A 15,820-nucleotide genomic window follows, 5' to 3' on the forward strand; every position below is an offset into this window, starting at 1 on the left:
CAATGATTTTTCAGATTTCAAAAAATTCTGTAGAAAACTTTTTCTATACCTTGAGTTTCGCGCATGATGGCCTTAGCTACCCATGTGCCATAAAACCCAACACAACACACGCAAAGAGAGTACCTTCGTTTCTCGACGCCCGTAACCACACGAGCGAGCAGAACAGAAGCGGTCGAATGCCACGGCACGTCCAGCAGCCAAAGACCTGGCCAACACCTGAGGGCAGCTGCCGCCATCTATGAGCTGTCCTAGAATGGTTTGGTTTGGTTCATTGGGGTTTAACGTCCCAAAGCGACTCAGGCTATGAGAGACGCCGTAGTGAAGGGCTCGACCACCTGGGGTTCTTTAACGTGCACTGACATCGCACAGTACACGCCTCGGCCGGGATCGAACCCGCGTCTTTCGGGCCAGTAGCCGAGCGCCGTAACCACTCAGCCACCGCGGCGGTTCTGTCCTAGAATGTGCTACGCCTTTCGTGCAGTGTATTGTATGCTTACACCTACTCTCGACGACAATATAGACAACAAATTCTTTCTATGCATCATATTGTCTGTGTGTGCGTGTGCGTGCGCGCGTGCGTGTGTGTGTGTGAGTGCGCGTGCGTGCGTGTGTGTGTGTGTGTGTGTGTGTGTGCGAGCGTGCGTGTGTGTGCGTGCGTGCGTGCGTGCGTGTGTGTGTGTGCGTGTGTGCGCGTGTGTGCGCGTGTGCGTGCGTGTGTGTGTGTGTGTGTGTGTGTGTGTGTGTGTGTGTGTGTGTGTGTGTGTGTGTGTGCGTGTGTGTGTGTGTGTAGGCTTGCTTCCTCTTTCATTTCTCCACTCCACGTTGTGGAAGGAATGTGACCTTTGTCTTCCGCTTTCGTTGTTTTATTTTCAGCCGTGCAAAATGAGCGGGACCGAATCAGCAACCGGAGGCCCAGTTATGACGAATCTAATAATTCATCCGGACTCTCAGTCACAAATCTACTCAACGCTGAAATGTACTCAAGAAACGTAAGTAGCGCCCTTTTCGATACGCATCTTTCCGTTCGTAAGAAACTGAACAGCAAGAGCAGAAGTCGTCATGTGACATCCTGATTTGACGCATATTCGTTTGTAGGATACAGCCGCAGTACCGTCCATAGCCACAATCGTTCATGAGCGAGCGCGATTGTGGCTGAGCATTGCTGCCCTTTACCTTACCGTCCGTGTACGGCAAATATTCCTAAACTGCCCATCATTTATTGCGCACGCTGACGTACCCGTTGGCAGCAGAATGCGATACCATCAGTGGTTTCCAGCCATATTTAACTTGCGTACAGTTTGGACAGCCGCACGAAGCGAAGTGAAAAGTTAGAGCACCGTGTGCACACTTGACATGCATGTCGATTTCCAGCAGCTGCTGAATTTATGGCAATTTGTTTCACAATTTCGGAGAGGTTTGAGGAGGTGCCCTATCGTCATGATTGAAATAATCCGTTCTTGGACCAGGTTTCCAAAGCCATTCTATTCGAATTCAGCCTCCCTATTTGCATGTGCAGGAATCTCTTGATTATTTGCTCTTTGCATGCCACGGGTTACCATATTCGAGGCTACTGAGGGCATCTGTAGTTTGCGGAAGGTTGGTGCTTGCGTAAGGAGTGAAAGTAAACGAGTGCCAGACAGAGTTACAAAAGCGGCGATAAACTGTACCGGCGGTCGTCATCGCCCAGGTGCTACTGCACGTGAAGGCTACATGCCACGCTCGCTCGGCAATGAGTGGCACGCTTCCAGGACGCCCGCTTGTTCTCGCTTATCAGCGGGGTGCATAAGTTTCACCGCCGGGCTGCGCCGTTCTTCCTATTACCGCTCGTATCGCTCCCTTTTGGCACTGTGCTGCTTCCGCATATCAAATGGTGTGCCGCACTGGGCAACCCTCGTGCAATCCAACCGTCGCAGTACACCGGCGGTAACACTTCGCGCTCCATTAAAAGTTATTGCAATCAGAAACTTAGCAACTGCACATGAAAGCGCACTTTACTTGTACCAGAGCCATTTCACCAGTTAGAAGCAATCGCAGGCGCGTTGGTGGCAGCATTGGGGCAAAAATGAAAATAGGGGAGGACGTTGTAGCCATTGTGGGCTAGGTGCATTGCATTTTTATTCTCTTTTCTCTACTCGATTAGCTCAAGCTACACCACTCTTGCTATTCATGGATCTGTGAATAAGCGTGGCGGATCGAGAAGCAGAGACTTATCGTAAAAAGAATGGCCCTCGTAACTTATCAGCCGCAATATAGTAAATGGTTTGTTGGTTGGTTGGTGGCTTTTAACGCCCCAAAGGAACATTGTTGGCCACGAGGCGCGCTGTAGTAGAGGGTTCAACATTAATTTCAGCCTCCATAGGTTTTTATTTTTTTCGCATGCGCCGAAATCTTAGCAAAGCGGCATTTTCGCCTTTCGACTCCTTAAAAATGTCACTGCCGCGGCTGGGATTCAACTTGGAATCTCGTGCACAGCAGCCGAACGTCACAGCCACTGAGCCCTTGAGGTTGGTAAATATACCTATAGTGTAACTAGTGAAGTAGGCTGATATTTTTTTTCTCGTCCTTCTAACTGCAATAGAGAAAACTTTTGCAAGCTCTATCAGTTTTTGAGGGAAACCGTTAGCTGGCACCTGGCTGTCGTCTTGAATCATTCTGTAAGTGAGGGTAGACAGCGCAGAAAAGACAGGGACGTAGGAAGAACACAAAGACCAGCGCTCCCTGTCTTTTTTGCGTTGTCTACACTCTTGTATTACCAACTCGCCCAAGCGTCTGTTTTAGCCATTCTATAAGGCTTTGGCAGTGGGGTCTTTTTTTAGCTTCGTGCTTTTTATATATTTTTTTCCGGGCCTTAATCATCGTTCCAGATGGAGTGGAGGGGGGGTAGGGTTGAACTAGAGCAGGTTTTCTGATCCTCTCAAACTTGGCTCGAATAATGTGCTGGAACTTCGATATTAGAGTTTGAAGGCCACGAGTTCCACGGTGCAGTGAACTTCGCTAAAGAGCGCGAATCCATCTTAACGGTTTATGTTCAGGAAAACTTCGACGCTGCAAGGAAAATCTGCAGTTGTGTCGGTTTCTCGCTAGCACCTGGAGTTTTCCCCCCAAAGAGCCGGTGTCCTTTCTATTACACTGCAAGGAGGAATTCAGTGAGTGAAAATACCTGTGGTCGCTCGACTGTGTTGTTTGCGTCGCATTTAGAATGCAAACTTTTGTTTATTTTTTCACAAGTTTGTATCTGTGTGTGGCGGCCGTATGGTGGCCGCCACAATACATCAATGCTGTGTCACTTCATCAAAAACACAACATTACAGAGCGAAACCATTGTGAGCGTTTACCACACAAAAAAAGTCCTCAGTACCGTTCAGCATGCGTTGATTTATTCTGGAACCCAATCGTTTTGTTGGGTCTGCAAGAAAAAAAAATGCGGAAGTCTTGGCGACCGCTTAGAAGGGTTCCCGCTGCGTTAATAGCTCTGCGAGGGCATGAACTTCGACAGAAGGTTGTCAGCAGAAGGTTGTCAGTAGAGGTGTCACGCTTTTCTAGTCAGAGCAGAAAAAAATCTTTGTGCAGGGTGAGGTTCGAACCAACATCCTTCCTGCCAACGCATATGTAGTTCTCCTTGTCTAGGACGCTGGAGAGTGTTTGCAGAAAGGCGTCGAATCAGACGGATGCCTCCCAAACGCCCACCAGTGTCTCCAGCATATAAGATTCACAAACAATTGTGTACTTAATTAACATCTTAACCACACATCAGTGACACAAGCAGCAACGCCGCGCTTAAGGCTTTCGCCTCACCGCACTTTAGGTCAACAAAGTGCCCCCCCCCCCCCCCCCCCCGAATTTTTTCGGAACTCCTCTTCGAACGGCGGATGTCATGCTGTGCTTACGGCTGACGCATCGCAACGAGATTGTAAGACGTCACAAACGTTACACGCAGCACAGATACGAATCGTTCGTAAGCTGGCACTCGAAGCGCTGGATTTCCTCAAACGGAATTCCTTTTGTGCTGCACGTTATCGAGGGCCTTACTTGCACATGATTCGTCCCCTTCGCTGCACAACTCGGTCCCGCTCCTCGTGGCAGAATCTTCTACTCTTGCTGCGCCTCTCGATCGGTCTTTCGAGGCTATGGCAACAGTAACGACCAAACGCTTTTCTTCGCATCCCCTGCGCAACCTTCGGCATTGCATCATGCGCGGGAGCGTTTACTTGCGGTCCATGTAGTACTGCTTGAAATAACCTCTTTCACGGAACGAGCAGCCGTATTCGTACCTGCTCGCACAACGTCTTACCTAATTCGTGCGCCGAAGACAGCCCCGCACGAAGCAGTCCACGTGTCCACAGTTTTCAAACCTTGTTCAATGTGTCAGACCCCGAGATAGACCGTTCAGTATCGGTGCACTTTCGGCACTGTTAGATGACTGTCCTCCCAGAGTAGCCTGAATCTCTCGCTCCTCCTTCTGGTACTTTAATACCGGCCACATTCGCCTTCTTTATTCCCACTTGCGCCCTCTCTCGGCAACGTTGCATCCTCTCCGCTCACTCGACTTTGTCCACTCGATACCAGGCGCCTGGGAAAACGCACTTCCGAGATGTCGGTGAAACGAGAATACAGACAACAAGCACCAACGCTTCAAAAGTTATTTAGCGCGAAATTTTGAACGGCCGTCTTTGTTTCGCACTATGCATCGCTAAAAAATATGACCACATTGTGGAAAGGAAGTGTGATATGTTCGATTTCAAATTTTGCAGATATCAAGCCCCGTAAGCGAATACAACATCACGAACAAAAAAATCGCCAACATTGGCGACGTGTGCGAATCTATGAAACAGCAACTTCTCATTCTTGTTGACTGGGCGAAGTCGGTGCCTTCTTTCACAGAGCTCTCAATTGAAGATCAGGCAAGTACGCTGACATTTGCCGATTATAATACATGTGCATTATTGAGTGTGCAGTCTTCTATCCTGAATGTGAACGTCTGTGACAGAAGTTCGTCTGGTTGGGCTTGTAACATAGAGGAGACTGGCATTATTCAGGGGTTAAAACGAAAGCTCAACGTTTCGGAACCAGTTCGGTCCCTTCTTCAGGGGCGACTAAGTGGTTAGTACGTAACAGCATGTAGCAGGCCCTTGGTCTCCGTCCGGCGGCCTTATGGTCACGTGACAGAGACCATGTGTCAGGCTTCATCTCGAATTCTGGCGCATCCAGAACAAAGAAGGGAACGTGAACAGGTACCCGGGGCCTCTGCCGTCCGCGTACATGAATGGTCTCGGTGACGTGACCACGAGGAAGCAAGGTCTGCTGCCTTCTGCGCGCTTTCCATTTAATCGTCCCTGAAGAAGGGTCGAGATGGTACCGAAACGCTGGGATTTCGTTTTAACAGCCCCTGGCTGGTGCTTGTCTCTCCCCTAAGTCTTCTTACCTTTTTTTTTGTTTTGTTTCATGTGTTCAACGTGCAACGCAAACTGTCGGCATTGGGTTGCCATAAAGGCGTCAATTCTTTGAATGTCGCGTTTACGGTACCCTGGGCATATGTTTAGAAGGGTAATGTTCAGATTTCAATGCCATAAGGTACTTACTTCGAATGCTTCCCCGCTGCATGCATTGCCATAAAGTAATTTTCTGTAACAGCTGAAGCACAAAAAAGCTTAAGTGTGAAAGCAGACATACCTGATTGGTAGAAAAACGTAGCTAATATAGTAACGCATATATTGGAATCCTGGCATACGTTTCGGCCAGGATGCGGGCCTTGCATTCTGTGGCTCTTATTTGCTGTTCCTCTGTGCAATGACATGCAGTGTGATAACCTTGGAACGAGTCTAACGTGAGCGCCCTATTAAGCTGCGTGCAAGAAGAAAATTGCCAATTTCTTTTTGTGGGGTGACGCCAACGTTTACGAATTAGAAAATAACATCGGAGGTGCATCGCTAGACGAAAGGGCTGGTGCACTGTGTTGGACGGGGCAGGAACGGAACCCATGCAGGGGTAGTTATGTGCAGGTGCCTCCTGACAACACTGGGAAAAAGGAATCCTTAAGTAACACGCCATAATCTATGTTCATAAGATTTTTTTTTTACGCTCAGCACTCTAACCACAACACGCTTATTAAAAGATGTGCATGCTAAAGAAATAAAAACGGCGACCTTTGAAGATTAGTTATAACCTGTTAGTAACGGTGCCAGCTTCATTCTTTTTTTTTCACACAGTTGTCGAGAGATTTCTTCGATTCAAAAACCTATTTAGTCGCGAATAGGAGCAGCATATAAAAGTACGAAAAATTTTCTGTGATGGTATTTATTTTGTATTAATATGCCGTGGTTGAAGGGAAATTAAGCCTTTTTTTTCGAACTGAGCGAAATCGAGGCCCAAAATTTATGTGAAGTTCAGCTTTATTTGTAAACACGGCCATACATATTTTTCTTTGAAAAGGCATCAAAATTAAGTGGGTGATATAACTAGCAGTTTCAAGCATATCACGTAACAGATTCCAATGCGTTGATGCGGATAAAAAACTTCCGATTTTGCTCGGTTTTTGTCAAGGTGGATTTGTCTCATGTAAAAAAAAAACAAATCCTTAGTTGTATTCAGAGGTATAAGCATGCGATGCGGCAAAAGGTAGACAAAGATATTGAGGCAAACCATGATATCAACATGTTGATGTTGCAAGAAAACGCTAATATATACGACGCAGTAAAACAGATATAAGAGAACGCCTTTGGATAACATTTGTAATTACGCATCAATGAGGCCGCCCTATAAGCCTGTCTCCATTAAGTTCCCGCTCTCTCGCATCCATGAAAACACCATATGCTTGTGCAGGTGAATAGAGATACGACCTGCCTTGATGCTTTCAAGGTTTGCACACATGCTGTACATACACTCTAGATTAATCTGGAAGGAAAGTACAAGCTGGCGTTCAAGCACCGAATGACTTATTCGGCTTCCTCGCCGACGCTGAAGGCTGATTCGTCCATGAGCGCGCCGCTCGGAAAACATCAATATATATCGGTTGCTCTTATACGAAGAGCGTAATCATTTATTCCTCACGAAGGAGGTATTCTCTCTCATATTTTACCGCACTCTACATATTGTGCCTGTAGGCAAGTGTATACGTAGGAACTTGTGTACCAGGAAACCGCATGCGACGTGCTCTCAGTATGTGTGCTTGCGTCCCTGTGTGTATATACTACGCGCACAGGCTTAGCACGACATAGCAATAACTCACTTTTGGGGAGAGGAACTGTTTTCGTGCCGTCTTTCTCGTATATGGTGGTTTGCTTCAATCTCAACCTTGGCTTGTGCATGATGAGAGAGCAAGATAGCTTTATCTGTAAGTAAATGCGGAGATGTCGGCCTGAGGGATGATAATTTGTTAATTGATGATTCCGTAGCCTGCTGCTTTGCGCTGTGGAAAGGGAAGAGTAGAAGAAAAGAGTCATGGGCTGTTACGATAGGAACAGAAGTGCCTATGTATACAGGTTTATAAAAAATCTAATAATGACTGCTTTCCTCTCTCCTCCCCATTTTCAGCGACTAGTCTGCACTGTCGCTCTTTGTCTCGATACTAGCGCTTGTTTGTCATAGATTTATTCTCGCCTCGGTACTTCGAAATGATGCTCTCCGGTCCCAGAGCTGTGAGGTTCACTAAGGCGGCGTCTCGCGGTTGCAGGTGGCACTGCTGCGCGCGCACGCAGGTGAGCACCTCCTGCTAGGCTTGGCGCGGCGCTCGATGCACACGAAGAACGTTCTGCTGCTGGGCAACGATTTCATCATCCCGCGCGTCTCCACCGAGGTGGAGATCAGCCGCATCGGGGCGCGCATCATGGACGAGCTGGTCACCACCCTCAGGGAGGTGCACATCGACGACACCGAATTCGCCTGCCTCCGAGCCATCGTCTTCTTCGACCCACGTGAGCTGACGCCACCGTCGCTCCACCTGGATGCTTGCTCACTGACGCGTAGGCAATGGGGACTGGCGTTGGTCTCACCCTTCCTTCCGTTGTTCACTTTGGCCTATATACCCCGATGCTGGCAGTGGCGGAAGGCACGAGATAGTCAATCTAGACTCTGTTTACGTTTCTTCCAGACACATCTCCCAAGAATAGTTCCCCGTGTAAGACAATTGATTTTCAGAAATTCCTCTATAATATTTTTCGCCCAGCAATTTGATAGTTTCTTGCAGCGAAGAAATGTATATGTCCGCGTCTGGTCCCGCCGTACGAAGCCAAACTCGCCAGAGTAGCACATGGAATTCACAGCTTTAACGGCAGGCGGGTGTTGAGTTTGAGCTTCCGTTACAAAGGAATGGAAGAGGCACTACGTGAAACTCAACCTATAGAGCAAGGTACGATATGAAAAAGGCGCAGCAAGCTACAAGAAAACGCGCAGGAAGTTGTATTGACTTTGCGAAAGGAGCAGCATATCGGATCGAGCCTGATACCTAGCACTCGTTAAACCGGATTCTGTGTTCACACATATTTCTGTCTCTACGTGGCGTTGACCAGTGGAAGTACATCCCATGTCCACAAGGATTATCTGTTTATATTTTTCCCCGTGACACCAGCTGTCGAGATATTTTATTCATAAGTGCCATGGTTTCGCCCTCAATGGAGGCTCTCCATCCAATGGCGTCGACCAATTGTCATAACATTATGGTTAATGCCCTCGCACCTGCCAGTGCGACATCACAGGGGGCTGGCAGCGGCAGAGGGATTAACCGCGAATTAACCGGATTTCCGCGATGGCATGATAAACGGTCGACGCCATTGGATGGAGGGTCATTTGAGGGGAATTTGGCTCGGCGTTCTTGAGTTGTATCCCACTATTGGAACCTGGGAACACCTAAAACAACACTAAATAGCGCTAAAATTAGATGCCCACGAAACTGTTCTCATCCGCTTCAAGTAAACCTGCATTACAACAAGGTGTTATGCTTCACTCCTGTTTACTACTCGCGCGTGCGCCGCATGAATAACGATCCGTTCTAAAATTGCGAGTATCTCCATTTCGGTAGTGTCATAGTTGTTTCGTTATTTCCTCTAACACCGCTTTAAGAGCCGTTGGCATCTTGTTGAAGCCTTGTCATGCATAGCGCAGCCTTTCCCATAGTGGTATTTCTTTTTTTATTTTTCAGACACGAAAGGCCTCAGCGAGCCGCACAAGATCAAGGCTCTGCGACATCAAGTGCAGACGAATTTGGAGGATTACATCAACGACCGACAGTACGAGTCGAGGGGCCGGTTTGGTGAGATCATGCTGCTTCTTCCGACACTGCAGAGCATCACGTGGCAGATGATTGAGCAAATACAGTTCGCCAAGATTTTTGGCATGGCCAAGGTTGACAACTTGCTGCAAGAGATGCTGCTCGGCGGCATGGTCGGCCCGCAGGCGTTCTATAATCAAGGTGAGCGAGACGGTGGCTTTTTGAGCCAGATGGGCGCTTTCCTGAAAGACGCTATTCCGCGCTAGATTACGCCAGCTAGGTCGTGCAGGACATGACAACTAAGGAAACATAAAAGCGGTCACTTTTCCTGATTGCGCTAACCTATAACTGCCTGATAAAATGGTAATGTTTGGCAATCGGAAGTGCTTTGGAGGTATTTTTAAGGGGTGTGCAAATATTCGAAACTTTCGAATGGCGAATCCAATATTCTCCTATTCGATTCGTTGAACGAATCAAATCATGCATTTTTAAAATTATTCGAAATGAATCGAATATGTTTATGAGTTTTCCAAGCGTTTTCGAAAATCTGGCATGAAGTTCCAATAAGGCTTGGCATACTTTTCCTCTGCGACATGTACGCCTTACTGGAGATCGATGTTGCGTCTTTTCGCATCTGTAGTTATAACTCTGTATATTATACCGACGTGCGGCAGTGCCTCCGCTATCCCTTAGTGGCGACGCTCCATTATTTGTTTTGTATGAACGTTTGCGCAGCTACCAAAAACTCGTAAAAATATTCGATTCGAATTCTATTGGTTTATTGGGGTTTAACGTCCCAAAGCAACTCAGGCTATGAGGGACGCCGTAGTGAAGGGCTCCGGAAATTTCGACCACCTGGGGTTCTTTAACGTGCACTTACATCGCACAGCACACGGGCCTCTAGAATTTCGCCTTCATCGAAATTCAGCCGCCGCGGCCGGGATCGAACCCGCGTCTTTCGGATCAGCAGCCGAGCGCCGTTACCACTGAGCCACCGCGTCGGGGCCTCGAATTCTATTCGGCTTTTGCTGCACTCTTCGTATTCGATTCGGTAGCAGAGCTGCACTATTCATAATCCATTCGATTTAAAAAAAAAAGTTGTATTTGCACAACCCTAGGTATATTAACCATGTTTTCTTCGGAAGAGCGCCGTGTTTCCTTCGCAGTAAACTGTCGCCGACAATGTGCGTAGCGGAGAGCTCCCTTTCCGTTCTGGAAGCTTAGCATTCTCTTGATATTTTTAGAAGTACAAAATGAAACGATTGCGAGGTTGGCGGACACTTGCGCAAGGTACTTCTCATGATGACAACGCTTGCCTTACCTTTTTTCTGGGGCCAGCGAATTTCATCTGAGCGTACAGTTATTCGCATTTCTTTAAAGGTTGGCGATTAAGTGCGCTTTAAGCGAAATTTAATTATTCCTGGTCTCTAAGGACGACCGTAGAAGAAAGAAAATTCGTTATCCTCTTGAGAAGCTTCTAAAGCTGTTATCTGCTTATTGAAGTGCTTAACAGTCCGTTCGTGTTTTACATTACATCCTGCGCACAATTATCGCTCGCTTTGTGCGAGAAATCGACTTGCACGGCTCAATTTTGTTTTTATATTTTTGCTCGGCTGAATTTCTTCGAATTTTCGTTTCCAGCGTGGTTGCTCGGGGCCGGCGTTAACTGTTGTGGGCGCGAGGTTCCACGCAGTGATTCAGTTTCTTTGTTGAATCTTAATGAGTACCTGCCAACCTCATAAAAGACTTCCTAAAACGCTGGGTCATTTGACTGAGCTTTCGTCGGTTACTTGGCAGTGTCGGCGCACGCAAAAGTGTGGCTGCAGCAAAAACGCGGCACAGCTGATCCTGTCATTCGCTCTACTATTGCGAAACGACTAAACTAGTTCTTTGATAAACGGGCTGGCTGATATAAAAAACGACTCGAACTTATACGCGCACTGTCGTATTAAAGTACCTTAAATTGCTTGTTCAAGTTAGCTACCCGGAAAAGTCGATAGGTTGCCGCTGTCCCTTGCGCGGGAGGCCCGATGTCCAATGCTATACTGAGGAGAGGCGGTCCTCCACGTGGCCGAACAAAACACTGTAGGATGCGAGGAGAGGAGGAAAGATGCATGCGAACGCGAGCCTTCTCGCATCGGTTGGATAAAAGCGAGACTAAACACGGTCCCCCAGCACCGGAAGACGACCGGGTAACCGCAGCTTGTTTGTGTCACCCTAGCAGGAAGTCTCAGGCGAACACGAAGAGCGCATATAGAAACATGTTGCTTTTAGGCCTGACTGTCTTGAGTTTGACTAAACGCTTAAGGTAGCTCAGGCTAAAGGTGAGTGAGTAGGTGCAGGCATGGGAAGTGAAGGTTTTTCTTTTTTCCTTTTCGAGAACGAGCAAATATTTTAATATCATCAAGCCGAGTGCCACTATTCTCCCAATATGTCCCTGACGATGTGGGCAATGAGCGGCTGGGTGAAAAGACTGGCTGGCGGGTGCAGTCCTTGAACTGCCTTTGTTGACTCTGTGTGCTAGTATTTCACAAGCTGCCGTACGCCCCCAATTGATGTTCCGCCCCACTTCACGTAAGGGTTGATAGACAACAAACCCACGAATACTATTCTGGAGCAATACAAGTCCAGGATTCTTGGACATCAGTCTCGAATATTGGAATATTGTAAGCCACTGTTTTGAAATATTGAAGGTAATGCTCCAGCCTTCAGATTCATAGCAAAATCTTTCTTTTAAGGTTTGTCCGTCGCTCGTAGCGAGTAGTTCAGACTGCCGTAGGAAACCAATGGGGAATTTTTTTGATGATAACTAAAACGTGAATAGCGAAAAAATGCAAGCCTGCCGAGGGGACCTCTGGGGATATATTCGATGCTACATTGAAACGTTACGATGTAAGGAAACAAAAGTGTTTTTAAACTTTCGCGGTGATAAATGCGCTTGTCCAGAATTTCTGGGTGTGGTTCATTGCGTGACCTGATTCAGGCGTATTTGCTGAGGCCATAAGAAAGTTATTTCATAATTTAACGAGGGCATTCTTGCTGTGGGAGGTGTCTGAAAATGTGAGTGTGCGCGCATTCATTGTATTCCCTAAACAAGTTGGCGCCTTCTTACACTTTGGAGTTAAGCTCGTATCCAGCCCGAGAATGCCTTCAAAGCCATCTTTTATGTTTCATCCATTAAACTCAGTCTAAAACTGCAGTGCTCATAGTGAGAAGTTGCTTTTATTAAATGAAAGCCGTTCGTTAACAAAGCAATAACGTAGTTAACGTCGACCTAATCGCTACCATACGGTGCCCACTTCGAGGGCATATTTTCGATCAGAACCCGCGCAGGCGCGTAGCTTCGCTTTTCACAACATCTGGGTGGACGGTCGCTTTACCAACTGCATATACTATAAAGGAGGGTGGCGCTCGTACCGTCTCCGCGTAACTGACGGCACGATGACTTGCCGTGGCCGCAGGATCATCGCCTGACTGCCCGCCGGGAGCGTCAACGTCGCCCCTGTCGCTGTCGAGCAGCGTAATTCACCAGTCCATCCTGCAGAGCAGCGCGGGCATTGAAAACCTCACGAACGGCCGCCGCTGTGATGGCAACGATCTGGTCGCAAGCAGCCGGCCGCAGCCAGACACGCCCATACCGTCGCCTCCCGACCCGACCGGCTTCAAGCCTATGCAAGACCTTGGAGTTCAGGCGTTTAAGACGGAGGTGCTGGAGACCGATTCTACGTACTGAGAGATCGCCGGCTCCTGCGGGAACTCGCGGAGTGCAGAACCGTGTTATCCTAGCGAGTGACCTCATACACACTGCCGACGGTGGCGCCTGGACTCTGCCCGGAGCTGAGGCTTCCCAATGTACAAAACCGAAAGCAACGGAAGCGTTGAGCTCTAGAGACTCGCGCCCGGACGTGGGCATTTGGCCTCAAAAATCCTCGACCTCACCTGAGCCGCAAAAAAATTTGGCGACCTCACTCAACCTCAACCTCATCATTAGTTGAGGCCGAGGTCTCCTCAGGCAACCTCACTTCACTTTTCCGGAGGCCGCTGGCGACCTTACTTAGCCTCACTTCAACCATATAGTGAGGGTGAGGTAGAGTGCTGGACCTAAAAAAAAAGCGAATAATAAGGTATTCACTTAATACTGTATTTAAAAATCAATTGGTCGACAACCCTGTGAGATAGGCAAACCAAAGTAATCATCGAAGTGACCAGTTATAGCGGTAGCGGCATTTAGAGGTGTGCACTTATCGAATATGTGCTGTACAGATACTGTTAACATGCACGCAAAAGGAAATGCCAGTAATGTGGCACGAGAGCTTGGAGAGTCCATGTATAGCTTTCGAGGACTCCGTGCATACTTTGGCCAGTCGTGTAGCTGGCCCACGGCCCTGAAGGCTTGCGGGCCGGGGTTTGCCTTATGCGGTGACCACCAGTGCGTTGCAGGTACTTTTGTAATTACATATGCTTTTATATAACGATTTTTAAGCATATCAGTTCTAATATTCCACTGCCTGCTTCGTGTATACCTGCTTGTATCCGATGCTACTCTCTCATGCACGAACCGGGAATCGGCAAATGCTGACCTTTTTTCTCATAGACTGGAAACTCTCATAGACTGGAGAGGGAGATATACATGATACTCTTATTAGAGTTACGAATAGCTATTGAATGAAAAGAAATTGGCCATTGATGTATTTTCTAATGTGATGGCTGTGCCCACGCGTGTCATCAGTATATTTTGATTCTCTAGCTGGAGCCGGCATAGCGAGCGAATAGCATAGATGAAATCTTTGCTATCCAGCAAGAACCATTTTCGCTCCTCTGTATGCTCCCTTTAGTAATCCTTAATACGCTGCGACTGTAGTACACCGACAGAGGCGCGTTATATTTATGCCTATATATCAGTGAGCGGCTTCATTCCTTTCCTTTTTTTTTTTTTTGGCTGGGCCATTTGGCCAAGCAGACTTCTTGCCCAACTCTGTGGCGAAGTAGTCTGCGCCAAAATCATTTTCTCTGCATGCCAGCCGCATCAAATCAGCTACCGTATCATCGTACATTCATTATACTTTTGCATTTTCACCGCTATACTGGTTGTGTATAACGCCGGTACATTCATCCTGTGCTGCTGTGTTTCGGCGTTGTCGTTGTTCGGAGTCACATGTGAATTTCTGAGCAGGAACAGGGAACAGGAGGCCTAAGAGGCAATTTGGTAGGATATAAAAGTGAAATTATATTTCCATCTCCATGCTTGCATATACGGAACGGGAATATGCAGAAGCCGCGGCAACTGCAAAAAGCCTCGACTTCACAACTTCAACCTCACTGAATGACAACCTCACTCAACCTCAAACTCACGCATGAGGTTGAGGTCCAATTTGCTGACCTCACTCACAAAATTTAGAGCTGTCGCTGACCTCATCTCAACCTCACCTCACTCCGTGAGGTTGAGGTCGACCTTGTGAAGTCACAACCTCATGAGGTTGCCCACCTCTGCTTGTGCCTTTGACATTTTGAAAGAAACATTCTATCTGGAGTAGCCAGAGACAAAGAAGTAACTTTGCTAAGGCTCGTGTTCTCATGCAGATCATTTTGTGTGATGTGAGAAATTGATATATTTTGTATGAGCGAGCTGCTTGTTATACTGCTGCTCGGTTTGCGAGTTTTTTGAGTGTAAGTATTGAGTACTCATTTAGCATTTTCTTATGCTTCTCGTCAGTTGTTAATCGGCGGCGGGAAACTTTTGGTGAAAGAGGCACTCTGTCCACAATCAGAGAGCCTATTTGAGTGGTTAGTTGGATGAGACTTCAAAGTGTTCAGTGTCTTCCTGCGAACTGGTCATCTTACATTACTGGTCATATGGCGAAGAAGGTGAATTGTCCCAGTGCCTTTCATGCATACCTATATTATATTGACGGTGCTTCGCAAAGTATTCTCGCTCGTGTGCGTACGATTACAATAAAGTATAATGTATTTTTGACATTTTAGCCTTCTAAATACTTGTCATCATTGGAGCAATGTTCTGTATGAGAATGTATATTTCTTTTTATCGCTCCTTTCTTAACTGCCGGAAACTACCAGGAAGATCCCGCGACACTTAACTTTTTCTTTGAAAATGTGAGAACTGGACAAGGCTTTCTTTCTGTACTTGTTAACAGCAGCTTTGGATCGTCAATTTAGCACTATGAGCATTTTTGTGCCAGGGGGCCGTGCCGCACGCTGCCCTGACAGCGTGTACAATCACATGCGGTGCGTGAAACCTTACAGTATACGTGAAAAAGTTGCTGCAGGTGGCTCACATTCTGGTGATAAGTGCGGGATGAGCAAGGTGTGTACCTGATTTTGGGGTCAGCGCTTCCATGGGGGTGCAATAAAGCCTATGAGCTAAGACTTCGAAGTACCTTAAAGAGCACGAACTGTTTTGTTACATTTTTTCCGGGGTCCTCAAATGTGGCGTTGCTCGACGACTCTAATATGACATTGGATTTGAAAGCACAGGGTAGGCTGCAATTGGAAAAAAAAAATCGCTTATTGGTTTTCTGCTAATCTCGAATGGAGAAGCCTCCTTCAAAATTATTCAGTGTCTCACCAGCTTTTCCGCCCTTTCAGTATAGCCAGAACGAC

The 15,820-nt window shown here is 47.3% G+C and overlaps 1 protein-coding gene across 5 annotated transcripts in view; it reads left to right on the forward strand.

Moving 5' to 3' along the window:
* Hnf4 (Hepatocyte nuclear factor 4) overlaps window positions 1-15,608 on the forward strand; it is a 107,223-nt gene extending 91,615 nt beyond the window's left edge. For 3 of the 5 annotated variants that reach the window (XM_089580062.1, XM_089580065.1, XM_089580064.1), the window contains 5 exons: window positions 874-989; window positions 4,752-4,901; window positions 7,670-7,958; window positions 9,134-9,403; window positions 12,664-15,608. In XM_089580062.1, coding sequence (XP_089436188.1) covers window positions 874-989; window positions 4,752-4,901; window positions 7,670-7,958; window positions 9,134-9,403; window positions 12,664-12,935 — 1,097 coding nt within the window. In that variant the 3' untranslated portion in view covers window positions 12,936-15,608. The remainder of the gene's footprint in view (window positions 1-873; window positions 990-4,751; window positions 4,902-7,669; window positions 7,959-9,133; window positions 9,404-12,663) is intronic. The other 2 variants (XM_089580063.1, XM_089580061.1) reach the window with 1 other exon arrangement.
* The last annotated feature ends 212 nt before the right edge of the window (window positions 15,609-15,820 follow it).

Source organism: Amblyomma mixtum, chromosome 3 (assembly GCF_055824585.1).
Source record: "Amblyomma mixtum isolate Tamu chromosome 3, ASM5582458v1, whole genome shotgun sequence".
Taxonomy (NCBI): domain Eukaryota; kingdom Metazoa; phylum Arthropoda; class Arachnida; order Ixodida; family Ixodidae; genus Amblyomma; species Amblyomma mixtum.